This window comes from Chiloscyllium plagiosum, chromosome 22, assembly GCF_004010195.1.
Source record: "Chiloscyllium plagiosum isolate BGI_BamShark_2017 chromosome 22, ASM401019v2, whole genome shotgun sequence".
In the NCBI taxonomy this organism is placed as follows: Eukaryota; Metazoa; Chordata; class Chondrichthyes; order Orectolobiformes; family Hemiscylliidae; genus Chiloscyllium; species Chiloscyllium plagiosum.
Genome location: NC_057731.1, coordinates 11,924,852 through 11,941,700, shown reverse-complemented (window position 1 = coordinate 11,941,700; position 16,849 = coordinate 11,924,852). Strand labels below are relative to the sequence as shown.

At 37.7% G+C, this 16,849-nt stretch overlaps 1 protein-coding gene across 2 annotated transcripts in view; it reads left to right on the top strand.

The window, feature by feature from the left end:
• atad1b (ATPase family AAA domain containing 1b) overlaps nt 1-12,379 on the top strand; it is a 45,329-nt gene extending 32,950 nt beyond the window's left edge. For both annotated transcript variants that reach the window (XM_043712394.1, XM_043712393.1), the window contains exons 8-10: nt 2,582-2,632; nt 5,377-5,510; nt 9,211-12,379. In XM_043712394.1, the coding sequence (XP_043568329.1) occupies nt 2,582-2,632; nt 5,377-5,510; nt 9,211-9,331 (306 nt within the window). In that variant the 3' untranslated portion in view covers nt 9,332-12,379. The remainder of the gene's footprint in view (nt 1-2,581; nt 2,633-5,376; nt 5,511-9,210) is intronic.
• Nucleotides 12,380-16,849: the final 4,470 nt, after the last annotated feature.

Genomic DNA, 16,849 nt, shown 5'->3' with positions numbered 1-16,849 from the left:
AACTTTAGATATTTCCAAAAGGGTCAGCATGTTTTGCTTGGTGGGATGTTTTGTATGTAGATGTTTTCAGTCCAGTTTGTCATAGATTAAAAACCCACATTTGTAAAACTGGCTATGGATGTCATGAATCAAATTCTCTCAGGTGCCACAAGGATCGGTGCTGGGCCCTCTACTTTTTGTTATTTACATAAATGATTTGGATGCGAGCATAAGAGGTACAATTAGTAAGTTTTCTGATGACACCAAAATTGGAGGTGTAGTGGACAGCGAATAGGGTTACCTCAGATTACAACAGGACCTGGACCAGATGGGCCAATGGGCTGAGAAGTGGCAGATGGAGTTTAATTCAGATAACTGCGAGGTGCTGCATTTTGGGAAAGCAAATCTTAGCAGGACTTATACACTCAATGGTAAGATCCTAGGGAGTGTTGCTGAACAAAGAGACCTTGGAGTGCAGGTTCATAGCTCCTTGAAAGTGGAGTCACAGGTAGATAGGATAGTGAAGAAGGCATTTGCTATGCTTTCCTTTATTGGTCAGAGTATTGAGTACAGGAGTTGGGAGGTCATGTTGTGGCTGTACTTGACATTGGTTAGGCCACTGTTGGAATATTGCGTGCAATTCTGGTCTCCTTCCTATCAGAAAGATGTGAAATTTGAAAGGGTTCTGACAAGATTTACAAGGATGTTGCCAGGGTTCAAGGATTTGAGCTATTAGGAGAGGCTGAACAGGCTGGGGCTGTTTTCCCTGGAGTATTGGAGGCTGATGGGTGACCTTAGAGAAGTTTACAAAATTATGAGGGCATGGATAGGGTAAATAGGCAAAGTCTTTTCCCTGGGGTGGGGGAGTCCAGAACTAGAGGGCATAGGTTTAGGGTGAGAGGGGAAAGATATAAAAGAGACCTAAAGGGCAACCTTTTCATACAGAGGGTGATACATGTATGGAATGAGCTGCCAGAGGAAGTGGTGGAGGCTGGTACAATTGCAACATTTAAGAGGCATTTGGATGGGTATGTGAATAGGAAGGGTTTGGAGGGATATGGACTAGATGCTGGCAGGTTGGACTAGATTGGGTTGGGATATCTGGTTGACATGGACGGGTAGGACCAAAGGGTATGTTTCCATGCTGTACATCTCTATGACTCTATGACATAGTGAATGTTGGTATATTGGAGACAATATGTATTGATAATGGTCAAAATGACTTGTTGAGTAAATAATTGAGAGTCTGGATGTTGTATAGCAGAAAAATGGTATAAATTGAAAACAATTGTGGAATTTAGGTCCAATGTGCAAACAGAACCTTAACATGGAGACATTGAGAAGGGGTGTTGAGTTCTTAATGATTGTTATCATTCCTGTGGGACAGATGGGCACTTAGATACTTTATGTTGAAACTTTCCCTTTGGTATATGGGGGACAAGGCAGGAAATTCTGTATCCCTCGAACTACCACCTAATTTTAAAGTACAGGAAATATGGGTACGTGTGCAACATTGTGTTCACAGCTTTTACTTTGAGTATTGGAGAGAAAATTACCCTTGTCATTTTGAAGCAGTTGGAGTTAGTTAGAAATGAAAGCGTAAGAGAAAGTGGCAACTTGTAGTTAGAAAGAGTCTTGGTGCTTGACCAAGTTAGGGATTTATCAACATGCAGCATAGCTGCTATACGATTATTATGGGTTATGCTTTGAGAAATAATGAACTCATGACTATTGTGTTAAGCCATGATGCCTTGTCCAATCTGAATGTTTCTGATGTTTGGATTTCATTGATACTTCCTAGTAAATGAACCACTTACTCTGAAACACTGCTTTGCTAATCCACTTTCATCATGCCCATTTTATTGAAAGATATAATCGAAAAGAAATATTGAAGCTATGACTGTGAATTATATTTCAGATCGTTTTTGGGGTGTTCAGTTACAGATAGATGTATTTCCAAAGTAAAGGTTTGCAGGAACAATTTTTAAAAAGAGGACTTTTGCTTCAGAGCTTCAGGATTTTGATTAAACGAAAGTATACTCATCTGTGTTTAAATTCAGCCATCCCTCTGTATCCCTCCACTGTCAGGGAAGGCTATTTCCAAAAGCATTCTCACTTATGATAATTAGCAGTAGAATTTGCTTTTGACACCAAATACGGGGTGGAATAAGATGGGGGCTTTTGATAGTTTGTGATGAGATGCGAGAGTAGGCATGCAGGACGAGTTGATAATTGGTCAATGCAGAAAACTGTAAAGGAATACATTTTGATGGTAACTACAGAATGCTGTAAGTAGTAACAATATTACCAAATAAGCAAGGGACCTTGTCGTGCAAAAGCATCAATCATCAAAGGTGTCACGTAAGTAGACAAGGCCATGAAAATAGCAGATTATATTTTTTAATTCATCATAAAGTATAAAAGCAAGGTAATTGAAAGGAATATAACCAACGAACAAGATTATCTAAGCTATGTTTAACAAAATTGCCTTTCTCTGTCCTTGGGTAACAGTCGACAAGAATTTTTTTTTAATGTTACTGTGCTGTTTTCCAATATTGAGGAAACACCAAATTTTGTTTTTGTTTTTGTTTTTGTTTTATAGAATACCAGTCAACGGAAATCAATCCTAAATTTAATTCTACGAAATGAAGAGGTATGTAGCTTATAGTAGAAGGAAATAAAGTTGACTTGATGTTTCAATTCGATTGACAAACAATTTCCAGACTTGGGTTGTGTTAATCTCTTGATCATGTATGTATCTCGTTGATCAATATCTCCTTCGAAGGCTACTCCTGACATTGGTTTAGAAATGTATTGTTTCCTTATTATCATCTTCAGCCATTTTTTTTAGAAAATAAACCATAGAAGCATTACGTCAGTGCTGCTGAACAAGTAAACTTGTGGCTTGGACTAATGATCTAAAGGTGGTAGTTTGAATCCTAAAATACTGGATTATAGCAAAACCGATCTAGTTTTTAATTTCCTTTAGCTTAGGATATCTGTCATTACCTATTCCAGCCTATAAGTGACTCTAAATTCACAGCAATGTGGATAACTCTTAAAGCCCTCTTAGGAAATGGCACAATTGTATCATATAACCAAAATAAGCTGTTATCTATTTTTAAAATGATCAGGCCATTTGGCATTGATTTGGGTGCAGGATTTTCCACACTAAGACCAGTTGATCCTGCACAGTCCTTGCGACCATCTGGGAACTTGATCTAAAATTGGGAAACTGCTCAAGCAGAAGTCTGCATTCACATTCCTCAACAAGACTTATGTAGTGGCTTGAATGCAATGAAATTTCCTCGGGTATCTATTCGATGTATTATAAAAGAAAATGGATCCCCAAATCGTAGAAGGCTATTAAGGCAGATCACCAGATGCTATATGACATAAATGCATTTTAAGCAGTATCTTAAAGGAGGAAAGCAATACAGGGAGTGGAGTGAAGATTTAGGAAGGGGGTGCCAGTGACTAGGACTGAGGCAGATGAAAGTATGGCTATTAGTAATAGAGCAATTCAGACCTGGTAGGTTCAAGAGATAAGAATTGGAGGAGGACAGGTATCAAGGGGTTTTTAGAACCTGAGCATATTTGCCTGGAACCGTCTTCTTAAATGGCTGCTCTTCCACCACTAACCATTCATACTTATGTGTACCATCTACAATATTCACTGCAGCAGCTCAAATTTTAATCAACATTGTCTATAGCACCTAGAATTTCAAGGGTTTCAGGCACTTGAGAATAGCACCCGCTGCTCTCCAAGTCATACCCTTTCCCAACTTGAAAATATATTGCTCTTATTTCATTGTAATTGCATGAAAATCATGGAACTCTCCACTTAACAACATTATTGGAATACCTACACTGCATTTGATTCAAAACCATCTTCTTGAGTAATGGGAAAAGGACAGTAAATTCCAATGATGCCACACTGCATATCAACAATAAAAGACAGCAAATTGAAATTCTTATGACCAGCATCTGATGGAAATGTAAGCCACTGGATAGTTTGACTTCAGTAACATGGGTGCACATTGCTGATATGCTAAAACCTCACCTATCCGGAATGCTTGGGAGCAAGCATCTTTGGATTTTGCTTTTGGAAAAATGGAATAACTTCAGCACACCTTTACCTCAGTGTGTGAACTGCAAAAGACCTTAGCCAAAATACTTAATTGTGGCCTATTGCAGTGAGAAAAATTGTTTTATTTTTCCAAATATTGTTCCAAATAATGATGCAAAGAGTTGCCCAAATCTGCTGTCAAAGTTTCCAGACAAGTAGTTTGATTGAATAGCAGATTTCTGAACTGACAAATTTTGTATATTCCTCAAATGACCTACAAAAGTTTGTGGAATCAATAATCGCACTGCTTGTGTTGGATGGTGCTCATTATCTGTCATTTGTGTCCTAGGTTGCTTGCTCTAGTATAGGCTGTAGGATTTCTAAACTTGGTTCAAATGCAGCATATTATTTGTCTTAGTTAAAGTTGAGAAGCCAGTATTGCTGTGGTTTGATGTATTTTCTCTAACACATCTACATTGCATTTAATGAATTACTTGACCACTTAATCATCATTCCACGTAAGTTACTTATTATTCACAACGGGCCTCTTTCTATACTCTAATATTCTATGACTACCATTTCATAATTCTCAAAAATCCTTCTTGATGGTTTTCCATTTCCATCCATTAGTCTCAGTCTCTCCATGACCATATTCCCATTGTACAGTAAAAGCAGCATGCAGTTCATTTCTAGCCTCTTCAGTCTGTGTTGATTCCCTGCCTCCTTAATGCATTCACTTTTAAATTCTAATGCTTATCATGAAATCCACAAATCATTTGGTTTGCTTCAGCTTTGAATCGCCTCTCAGACCTTGCAGTCCTCTGGGTCCTTTTGTGGATTCCTAGTGGCTTAAGGCCATCTCATTCAGTTTGTGTTTGCATGCTGTTTAACTTTATTCAGCGATGGTTCTATTTACCACAAACCTGTTTTTGCTATTATTTTGGCACGCAGTAGGGTGTTTCACTTTATTTTCAAGGTTTAGATCATATTCATGCTCGCACTCCTGAATTTTTTTTCGTATCTTGTCAATTGACTATTTATCCCTTTGTGGCAGTTGTGCAAGTTTAATTCTTATTTTTCTCTCTGAAAATGCAGCATGTGTCTATCTGGAGTCTTCTTAACATGTTCTGTTTGGTTGAAGGATTGCTTTGAAATGATGCCTCACAGAGGCATTCAGTCCCTGCATAACACTGCAATATTTAATTGTGTCTGCAACTACACTGGCCCAATCTTTCATTTAAAAATGCATCAATTATTATCCTAAGCCAGTAATTTCAGAAATGAAATTTCGACCCAATCTACAGTAAACGTTTGCTGTTTGGATACAGGTGGACCGAAATTTGGACTTGAATGAAGTTGCCAGGGAAACTGAAGGCTTTTCAGGGAGTGACCTGAAAGAACTCTGTCGAGATGCTGCCATGTTTTGTGTCCGGGATTATGTACATGGCTCCGATGAGGAAAGGTTTGTGTAAATTAGATCTTTTAAACGTGTAGTTTTATTTTAGCGTAGTAATGGATTTTATTTACAGTCCGACAGCTGAAGGATTTAATTCGCCAGCTGTATGATAAATGTCGAATAGTGTACGTAAGGTGATGAAAAATTAGTTCCAAAATAATTGCGAGTAACCTAATGTACAAATCCTGTCAGACGTGCCTTCAGCACCAGGGCTATGAGTGTAACCATGATACAATCGGCAGATTGTACAAAATAATAAAACTAGTTCTTCAGGCTGTGAATCTTTACACTGTTTATTGTTTTAAAATATTTTTAATTAACATTTAAACTTTTGAGGAGCTAATGTGCTTTGAAGCTCTTGTACTGGCAATTTCAGTAAATTGTTAATAGTTTTTACCAAAATTTAAAATTGACATTGAGTCCTAGGTTCTTTCAACGGCAGGTTTTTTTTTTTGTTGGCTCCTTTTGTTTAAGAAGTTGTAATTAGTCACCTTGTAAAAATGATTTTCAACCTGCTGATTACCCTCTATTGTAAATCTATGTCCCCAAGGCTGATGCAATGATGCTGATTCATGTTGTATACTACTAGGAAGAAGCCCTGATGGTGGCAAGGGTACAGAATCTATCACTGTTTAACACTTGAAGGGCTTGGGAGAAATACTACTATAAAAGCTGGCTGAGTCTTAAGGGTCATAGGATTTAGATTTGCATCTGGAGGAGATGGTGAGAACTGTGTGGTCTAGAACTCGCTGCCCCCACAATCCGTCTCTTCCAGTGTTGCTACAAAACTGGCATCTAGCCGACAATGTAGAAAATGGCCCATGTATGTCCTGCACACAAAATGTGCAAAGCCAATTGTTACCCAATATGTTTAGCAGAATGTGACATCAAGCAATCCCAGCAAAACAGTAGTAAGTGGGATAGAGGGTGATAACTTTACATTGGTTGGAGTCATACCTAGCACAAAAGAAGCTGATGGTGGTTGTTGGAGGCCCACCATCACTGCAGAAGTTGGGAAGTTGCTTAAGATAGTGTCCTAAGCGTGCGTGCGTACACCCTTTGCCCAATCTTCAGCTTCTTTATCAGTGATTTTTCCCTGCATCATAAAATCAGATCTGCAGTCTCCACAAAGAATCCTACCAAGTTCAGCAGCATTTGCAATTCCTCCAACTGAAGCAGTCCATGTCCATGTGCAGCAATATTTTAACAGCAATCAAGAATGTCAGGTATCAAGTATATTTGCATATCGCAATTGCAAGGTAATAGCAATTTCTAACAAGAGAGAACCTGATTATCTCCAGTGACACTCAATGGCATTGTCACTGCTGAATCCATCATGATCAACAACCTGGAGGTTGCCATTGACCAGAAACTAAACTGGATCAGCCAAATAAATACAGCAAGTACAAGAACCACGTCAGAGTTGGTGTGTTCTGTGGCAAGTAATCATCACCTGACTCCCCGCAACTTTTCTGCTATCTTCAATACAGAAGTCACAGTATGATGGAATATTCTACATTTACCTGTGTGAGCGCCGATCTGTTAAGAGTATGACACCATCCAGAGCAAATGAACCCAATTGAATGTCAGTTCCTTTACCACCAATCACATTGGCAACAGTGTGTGCCATGTATCATACTACTTCGATAGCATCTTCCAAACGCAAAGCATGCACCACCGAGAAGCACAATAAGCAAATCAACAGAAACACCACTTGAAAAATTCCCTTCAAATTACACGTCATCCTGAATTATATTTAATTGGCATGGTGGCTCAGTGGTTAGCATTGCTGCATCTCAGTGCCAGGGATCCGGGTTTGATTCCAGCCTGTGGTGACTCTGTGTGGAGTTTGCACAGTATCCCTGTGTCTGCGTGGGTTTCCTCCTCCAATCCAAGATGAGCAGGTTAGGTGAATTGGCCATACTAAATTGCCCATAGTGTTCAGGGATGTGTAGGTTAGGTGTATTAGTCAAGAGTAAATGTAGGGTGATAGGTTCAGGGAATGGGTCTGGATGGGTTACTCCGTAGGGTTGGTGTGGGCTTGTTGGGCTGATGGGCCTGTTTCCACACTTTAGGAATTCTGTGATTCTACTCTATGATTATTGTTCCTTCACTGTGACTGGGTCAAAATCCTGGAACTTCCTTCTTATCAGAATTTCTCTATCTCATTATGCCTTATCATCAATTACAAATTAAAGACTTACATCTTGCATCCCATCCCTCCCTAAAAGCACTTAAAGGGTTCATTTCAAGAAGGTCGCTCACCACCATCTTTTTGAGAGCAACTGCAATGGGCAGTAAATCCTGGCTTAGTACTGTGCTCATCCTGAAAGAATTTCTAAAAAGGGTGACATTAAGAATGAACACCTTCAGCACTTGAGTAACATTGAAGTTTTGCAACCTTTCGTAATTATCTTCCTTTCTATTTTATTTCCTTTTCTTTTCAGTTTTTCTTATTACTTTTACTGTTTTTCTCTCTCTTACTACCTTTCCTCCTCTGTCATGGGAGATTGAGCTTCACTATTCCAAAAGTTATCACAATTATGAGATATGACTAGTTTACTTTCTTAGGCTATTAATACTTGATTATGACCACTACCTAAGGTAAAAGGAACTCAAAACAGGTGACATCAATGAACATTGAAATTCAAAACTAGCTTATTTTGCAAACTTATTCCCTAACATGTGGCAAAACAGATTATTAATTATGATACAAACTTCGACCATATCCCCTTTAAATCCAGGCACACACATTTCTTCATACACAGCATTGACAGATGGATGAGACAAACTTCTTTTTAGGAATACATTGGGTTTTAAAAAAAGGTACAAAGTCTGTGGATCAAAGTTCAGTCAAAGAGAGAAGACTTTTTGTTTTTGGCAATGTTGTCATGTTCGCTTTTGAGAACTGCAGCAATCCCCAATTAAGTGGCCCATCAGTTGGACCTGGTCTTGTTTGAATGTCTCTGTTTTATTTCTTTTCCATAGAAAAAGAGAGAGTGCACAATTTCACTCGCTGAGGGCTATGTCTCAAATGTGTGTTCTCTTTCTTCACCTCTCTCTCTCTCTCTCTTCCCCCACCCCCCCACTTTATTTCTCAGTAAAAGTTTTGTTACCAATTTTTGTCTTATTGTTGTATGCTTTAATTTAGCATTACTGTATTCTGCCAGACATAATGTGTAGGATGTAAATCTGTAATTTGAAAGTTGTTCTGAAGACTTAAAGAAATACTTAAGTAGAGAAATATCATTGGCTCCTCCACTAGATTTATGAGTACATCTTAAATAAACTGCAACGGGTGCAATATTACCCTCAGAGTGGAAGTACTATTTCTCTTTTCATTTTGCCTGTTGAAACTCAGAATAGGATGGGCCCCCAGTCCTATTGCCCACCTCAGGTGGCTAGAATTGTCTGGTTTGCATCCAGTTTGAGAACATTCTTGATCCACTAGTAGAAATTTTCAGCAACAAATATCACATCAAGTTAGTTTTGCAGGAAGACCTCCTTCCTGAAATAAAAGGCCAATAAGGAACACACAGAATTTTGGCCCAGTAAACACACGTTTCAGTAATGTAGATGTCATCCCATTTCTTATAAAAGTCTTGCTCATAATGTATTCTGGTTAATTTCTGTGTACATGCAAATATTTCTTTATTTAATAACTTTGTCACAACTGTTAATTCTCAACTTGTGTCTGATTTAATAGTAATAGGGACAGGCTTCGACCCATCAAACAGCAGGACCTCAAAAGAGCAATACTGAAGATGCGAAAATCTAAAGGAGTCAATGATTTGAGCGAGTTTCAAGACGATGTCAGTACAGATTGAGGATATACTTGCCTGCCTAGTTACCAAGAAGGACAAATTAAGCTGCATTTTTACTGGATGACTTGGCTGAATGATGGCAAATTTCTATGCTAAATTTGGGGGATAGATAAGAGGGTTGGTGGATGTGGGGAAGGGTTTTTCTAATTGTAATTCTGTGAATTTAGTATCACCCATCAAGTGTAGTTCTTTTGGGTCCATATTCACAGAAAAAAATTTGTACTGAAATATTTGTGTAATTTGACTGAGGCTTGTGCAGATACATATATTAGAAATTTCTGTATATTGGTTTCAAATTGTGAATGCATTAGTATCATTGTTTAAGATTTAATATTGGAAGTAAACTACTTCAATGATATGAATACTTCAGCAAAAGCTCATATGGCTTTGTAAGACAAAACAAAAGTACTATGCTGACTGACTGCACTGCAATCTGCATCATTTAATAATGAATCTAAAAGCACTTAAGAGCTCTAAAAACTGAATAAGTAATATAAAGGAACTACTCAAAGTAGTTTCTGACATTTTGGTTGAGCCATAGCCATGTTTTTTTAAATTTAATTATAAACTAGGGTGGTTATGCTTTTTAAATAAATTTTTTTTATTTTATGGGTTCAGTGTAAATAAATGTCTAATGCCTGTCACATTTTGTATGCTTTCTGTTCATTATTATTTGATGTAATAGAGTTGCTTCTGAAATAATAAGATACCTGACTAGCTTTGTTGATAACAACTTTTCTTTAAAAACTTTGTATATAATAATATGTGCCCTTGCACATCAAAACTGAAATATCTCTACAGGAGCACAAATAGACAATATTGTTATATGTATTTATGAAAAGATATTCAAAGTTGCAATTTTTTTCATTGCAAGAGAAATAAGTAAGGAATATCTGATGGATCTTTTCAAAACAAAATGAAGGATTAAGTTTGCCATTTGACTGATTAATAACAAAGGGAGTACATAGTTACAATTAACAGAATAATTAGAGATGTTTGTCAAATCTTTTTCATATTAGTCACTACCTCTGGTCATTAGAACCGAGACTCCATTGCCATAAATGACTGTAGGGACAGATAATGTTATTAATAAATGTTTGAGAAGAATCCAATTGCATATAGCAGAAGATCTGGCAAAAATATTTATGGTAGTGTCTTTTTGAAGAGCTTGCCCCAAATCATTCTCTGTTGCTTTAGTCCACTGTAAATTGGCCAAATTCAATAGAATGTGTTTAATTCAAATTTTATTTGGTGGGGTATTTTTACCACAAATGTTTTAAAAAAACAAAACAGTTGCTGTACTATTATTTGAGACTAGTTCCCAGTAATGGTAAATGGTTGCATAGTTTCACACATTCTCGCCTTGATTCATCTTCAGTTTCAATGACCTCAACATTTTCAAGTTTCAATCTTGAAGGCAAAGACATTGGTTATATTTTTTGGTTTAAAATTAAGTTTTTTTTCTATTCTGTAATTTATTATCATTATTAAATTGCTAGTCATTTCAAATGTGGCTTATTATAGGTTTCTGTCCAGTCTCTAGAAGGAATAATGAGTTTGTGTATATACAGATTGAAAATATGTAGAATAGATGTAGCTGGGTATAAGTTTCAATTAGTGCTGAGATGCACCTCAACCAGTGTTTGACCTAAAAGTAGAAATTTCTGTCTTCTGATTTTAATAGATAGGATAAATCCTAATTAAAAGTGGCAGCAGTGAACTATATATCCAGTAAATCTGTATGAAATGTTCTTTGTGCTGGTTAATCTGTGAATGCAGGTGGCCAGCTGTAGTGACCTGGCCTACATTATCTTGTAAAATGTTGATATCCTGTACATATATTTTTGGAGGTGATTCATACCTCTGCGTAGGTGCTCAAAACACAGCCCATATTCTTTTCCCTCCTGTAACTCTTTGTAAGATTATGCAAATTCATTGTGTTACTTCCCTCAAATAGCTTTTCAAAAAACTGTATTCCATTGATTGTCTCATGTACCTAAACTGTTAATCTTTTTTCTTGCAATTTTAAGGTAAAGTGAAAGCTTTGTTCTTTATAGGAAATGTTATTATAATCCAGAGTCTTCCTAGCTGTTTGTTTTATTTTCTTTATCTCCAAAAGGGACTCAATTTTAAAATACATTCATCCATTATAGGCTGTATTTCGAATAACGTGCTAGCAGAAGTTGTTAAAACTGTAGTTGCTGTCTTTGGATTGTAAATTCAGTAACCAAAAATTGGATTATACTGTCTGATATCTTGCTGGTTCCAACAGTATGCTATCTGTAAATGCATCTGGAATGGAGTCTTAATCTGTATACAGTAGTATAGTATTGTAGTACTACTTGCAGTGAGGTGACAGGTGAATATGATCAATATTCCACATCATTTTATCACAATTCTGGACAATTGTTGAACCTGAGTTACACTGATTCATATAAAGAGGAAAATAAAGATACGGTTTGTAGTTTATGGGAGGCTTAATCTGCTTATTGAAACTGTTACTGGGCTGTTAACAAAAACAAAAATATATGGAAAAAGTAAAAGGATGAGGTATTGTAAATTGCTACAAATTGACTACAAATTGCAGTCAGTGCATGTTTATAAATTACTCCTGCAAACTAACAATCCTTAGCATTGCTAAACATACCAGTTATTAATGTTTAGGAATGTTCACTGATAGAAAATTATTAAATGGGAGCTTCTATTTAAATCATCAAAAGAATGAAACTGACCAGCTATTTGGGGAAGAATAGGTTATATTGTACTGAAAGGAAAACTATACAATTGGAAATTATCCTGTTTCCTTTTGAAATTCCTGAATATATAAATACTGCACTGCAGAAATTGAAAATATACCTTGATTTTGTGATCATTTTATGCATTTGCTCCTATAATAGAAATTGCTTTAAAGTGTTCCACCTACTAGCAGATAATCGTGGCATTTTTCACAGTGCAAGAGTGCGCACGATAAGAATGTTGTGTAACCTTGTGTATTACACAATTTATCTGCTGCTATTCTTTGAGAAAAATAAAACAAGTTGCCTATTGCAATTGTCTCCTTATTTGCTACTCTAACTCATTCTGTCTGCTTTTGTAATATGCCTTTCACTTCTTTCATTTTGTCCATTTATTTGCCTGTGGTTCTCCCACTGATACAACGCATTCACTATCAGTTTTGTTTCTATGTATATTTCAATATCTTATGCTGCTTATAGGTTCATTAACTCACAAATTCCATATTTTATATCTTGCCTTTTTAAACTGTAGGATACCAGGCAAGATTCAACAAAACCAGTGAGGAACCAGGCATACATTCTGCTTGATGAAATCATCCAAGTTCAAAACAAAATTGTGGATTTGAACACGTTAAGACCTCATTTGACCAAGAGTGCCATCCAGGCAAGTAACAAAACTGGAGACAACAAGAATCAGAGCACACGTTCTGCTGGTTGCAGTTGCACCTGGTACATGAAGATTATTGGTGGTCCGATATCTCTGCAGGAGTTGATCAACCAACCTGTGCAGACGGATTATGACATACCTCTGGTGCTGGTGGAACTGGAATCTGGGCCTTTTGGATCACACTGCCACTACATTACAGGAGCCCTTGTTCCTCAGGGTAGACTCCTAGGCTGAACAGACTTCAGCTGCCTCATTAGTGATCTTTCTCCCATTAGAAGGGGGTACATTTATCGTGCAATTTTCAATATTCAGCACCATTTGCGACTGCTCAGATACTGAAGCAGTCCATGTACAAAAACAGGAAGACTTGGATAATATCCAGATCTCGGTTGAAAAGTGCCAAATAACATTTTCTGCAAACATGCCAGGTAATGACCATCTCTGTAAGAGAAGATCTGACCACTGCCTCTTGACATTCATTAATGTTGCCATCACTGCTTCCCCCCACTATCAACATCTTAAGGTTACTACTGACCAGAAGATGAGCTAGACTAGCCATATGAGTACAATAGCTGCAAAGGTAAGACCAAGCGTGGGGTGATTGTAGCTAATAACTCCTCTCCTCGCTTCAACGATTGTCCATCATCTATAAGGTACAATAGACGAGTATAATGGAATATTTCACACTTCCTCCATTGAGTGCAGCTCCAAGAACACTCAAGAAGCTTGAGTATCCACTCCCTCCATCATTGATGCTCAGTAGCAGCAACCTACAAGATGCACTCCAAAACTTCAAGACTCTAATAATGGCATCTTCCAAACATAAGACTATTACCATTTAGAAGAACGAAGACAGGGGGTGTATGGAAACAACACTATCATCAAGTTCCCCACCAAATCACTCACCAACCTAACTTGGGAATATGTTAATGTTTCTTCAGCGCGCTGGGTCAAAATCCAGGAATTCTCTCCGTAGTGACATTGTGGGTCTACACACTACACAGACTGCAACTGTTCAAGAAGCAATGCACAACCACCTCCAAGGGCACCTAGGGATGTGCAATGATAAATGCTGGCCCAGCCTGTGACTCTGGCAACCCATGAGTGAACATGGAATAGGTAGTATGTGGATACCAAGAGATTGCCACTGCCAGGCAACAATGGGAAACAATATCTTTGGGTGATCCAAGGTTTACGGTTTAGAAGCATTGGGGGGAGGGCTTTGAGAGCATTGCGATCATGGGAGAAAAATGAACTGGGCTTGCACCACTCTAAAAGGACAATGTTGAAGGGCATTTGGGGTCCAACAATATTCCATGTGTACTGGATACAGTTGCAGTACTAAGGTTCAAAACTCTCGGGTGTGTGGTGGCTAATAGGATCTGGATTTCTGTAGCATTTTGGAAGGTGAATCCTTCCTTCAGTTTTGTAATCCAAGAAGTGATGAAGCTTTGGCATTAGGCAAGTTGATGGCAGGAGGTGAGTGTGATGATGCAGCTGAGGTTATAAGGGAGTGGACGAAATGATGACAGTGGTTTAAGGTTATGGATAAGGTGATGAGAATTGGTGAAGGGATGATACTCTGCAGTGATCAAAAATGGCTATGGTTATTTTATGTGGGCAGAAGGTGTTTGAAGTTGGCTAGTTTTCAGTGAGGATCAAAATTCATTTGAATGACCACATTTGAAGATGATTGCTTTGAATTATAAAAATTTACAGGCATGTGGGTCCTGGACAATAAATAAAACCTTTTTTTGGAACATTTCAAAGGAATTTCAGGTAATGAAATTGAAGCTGAACACCGATTGAAACTTGTGCAATGTCTACATTGCTGTAATTGAGGTGGGGATTTGATCTCTTAACTTCTGGAGAACATTTTTTTTAAAAAACCCACAAGTGAATTTGTTTTAGCTTTCCTGATCCATTGTCCTGCAGGCTGGCCTGTGTATTCGATTCTGAATAAATCATAGTGGGCAGAAAACATTAACTCTGTTTCTCTCTCCACAGATGCTAGACCTGTTTCTCCAACATTCTCTGCAATTTGAGTGTCTTTGGGGCCCTTTTTTTTTAATTGTCTAATTTGGGCTATTAAAAATAACTAGCTGATGCCCAGAGTTATTGGTGTGGCCTTGAAACTGATCAAATACATATATTTGAATTTCCTTAAGTAAAATATTTCATGACAGTTGCATATTAAATTGTTTGGATGGGAAACCTTCATTACTTAGTTTTCAATGGAGGGCCAATGAAAATAGCCAGAAAATTCCATAATTGTTGGTCAATGCTATGTCAATTAAGTAGTACATGTTAACACTGCGTCAGCTGGATAATGCAGCTTTTGAGGTTGCCTTCCAATTACATTGCATTGCAGACAACAGCTTAGGAAAGAAAATATCTCACTGTCACAGCTGTAGGTTTCAGATTTCCGATGGTGACTGACCTTTTTGAAAGCTTGTCTGTACCTGGTCACTAATAATAATTTATTAGTTTATTGTCACAGTAGCCTTAATGTGATTGTTGGCATCATATTGCGTCCTTTCTCACTTTTTTTTGAGCTCCCTCATCAAAATCTCAATCATTATACGCTTATCTGATATTTCTTCTGTTTTTACCTTTCATTTCTCCTTCAGTTGTTGCTGGGATGTTTCCAATGGCCTCACTAGTCTACCTTTTTTCCCTGTAACCATACTTAACCACCTTTTTGATTCTTGAACTTCTACTCTTGATCCAAACTGTTTATTTGTGTCCAAATAGCTGATTCTGAGCATCCTCTGCTATACCCATATTTAAAAAGAATTGTAGGTTTGGCAATACATCTAAATAGTTATGATTTGGAGGAGCCGGTGTTGGACTGGGGTGCACAAAGTTAAAATTCACTGAACGGCAGGTTATAGTCCAACAGGATTACTTGGAAGCACAAGCTTTCAGAGCGCTCCTTCATCAGGGGTCGCTCCAAAAGCTAGTGCTTCCAATTAAACCTGCTGGACTATAACCTGGTGTTTGATTTTTAACTTTGTACACCCCAGTCCAACACCGGCATCTCTAAATCATAGTCCAACAGGTTTATTTGGAAGCACTAGCTTTCAAAGCACTGCTTCTTCTTCAAGTGATTGTGGAACAGGACCGTAAGAGACAGAATTTATAGCAAAGGTTTACACTGCCATGTGGCTGAGATATATTAAACTTCGATTAAGTCTTTCATCTTTTAGAATGGGTTTGCTAGTTTTGGTTCATTAATATGTAAATCCCAGAATTCCTTTTCAGTTACATTCTCAAGATAAGGTTTTCTAACAAAAGGTGTCATCTCAGCTCAGACAAAGAACCAGTCTGACTCAAGGTTGGGACAAAGACTGACTTAAACTTCATACCTTTAATGCATTGTTTGAGCTGAGATGACATCTTTTGTTAGAAAGCCTGAAGTTATCTTGAGAATGTGACTTAAAAGGAGTTCTGGGATTTGCATATTAACAAACCGAAACTAGTAAACCCATTCTAAAAGATGAAAGACTTAATTTAAGTTTGTTTAGTATATTTCAGCTGCATTACGCTGTAATCTTTTGCTATAAATTCTGTGTCTTATGGTCCTGCTTCACAATCACCCAATGAAGAAGCAGCGCTTTGAAAGCTAGTGCTTCCACATAAATCTATTGGACTTTAACCTGGTGTTGTGATTTTTAACTCTAAACAGTTAGCATTACTATGAGTTGTTAGCAAGAGTTTGAGTGTTTAATCAGCCTGTAAGAAGTTTCAGTAGCTGAAGAAGTTCTGCTGCTTCTCTGTTCTCTCCCCCCCCCCACTTCCTTGACAAATACCCGATCAATCACACAATGATGACAGTATTATGCATGTAAAGCAACCTTGCCCCAGGTCAGATGCTTTAGAGTAAAAGATGTTATGAAATTTACCCGAATCACACTGCAATTGCACATGGGTATTGCAATAACAAATAGTTGCTTGAAATGCATGTTCTCACACTCTTTCAGTTGCGTGATCCACGATTGCTGTCTGACTATCAAAAGGTTTCAATGATGTAGTTGTTGCTTGTCGATCATTCAGAGAACTGAGGACCTGGTATGCTATGGATAAAGAGGAGCTGATGCATGTGCCGTACTTAGATTT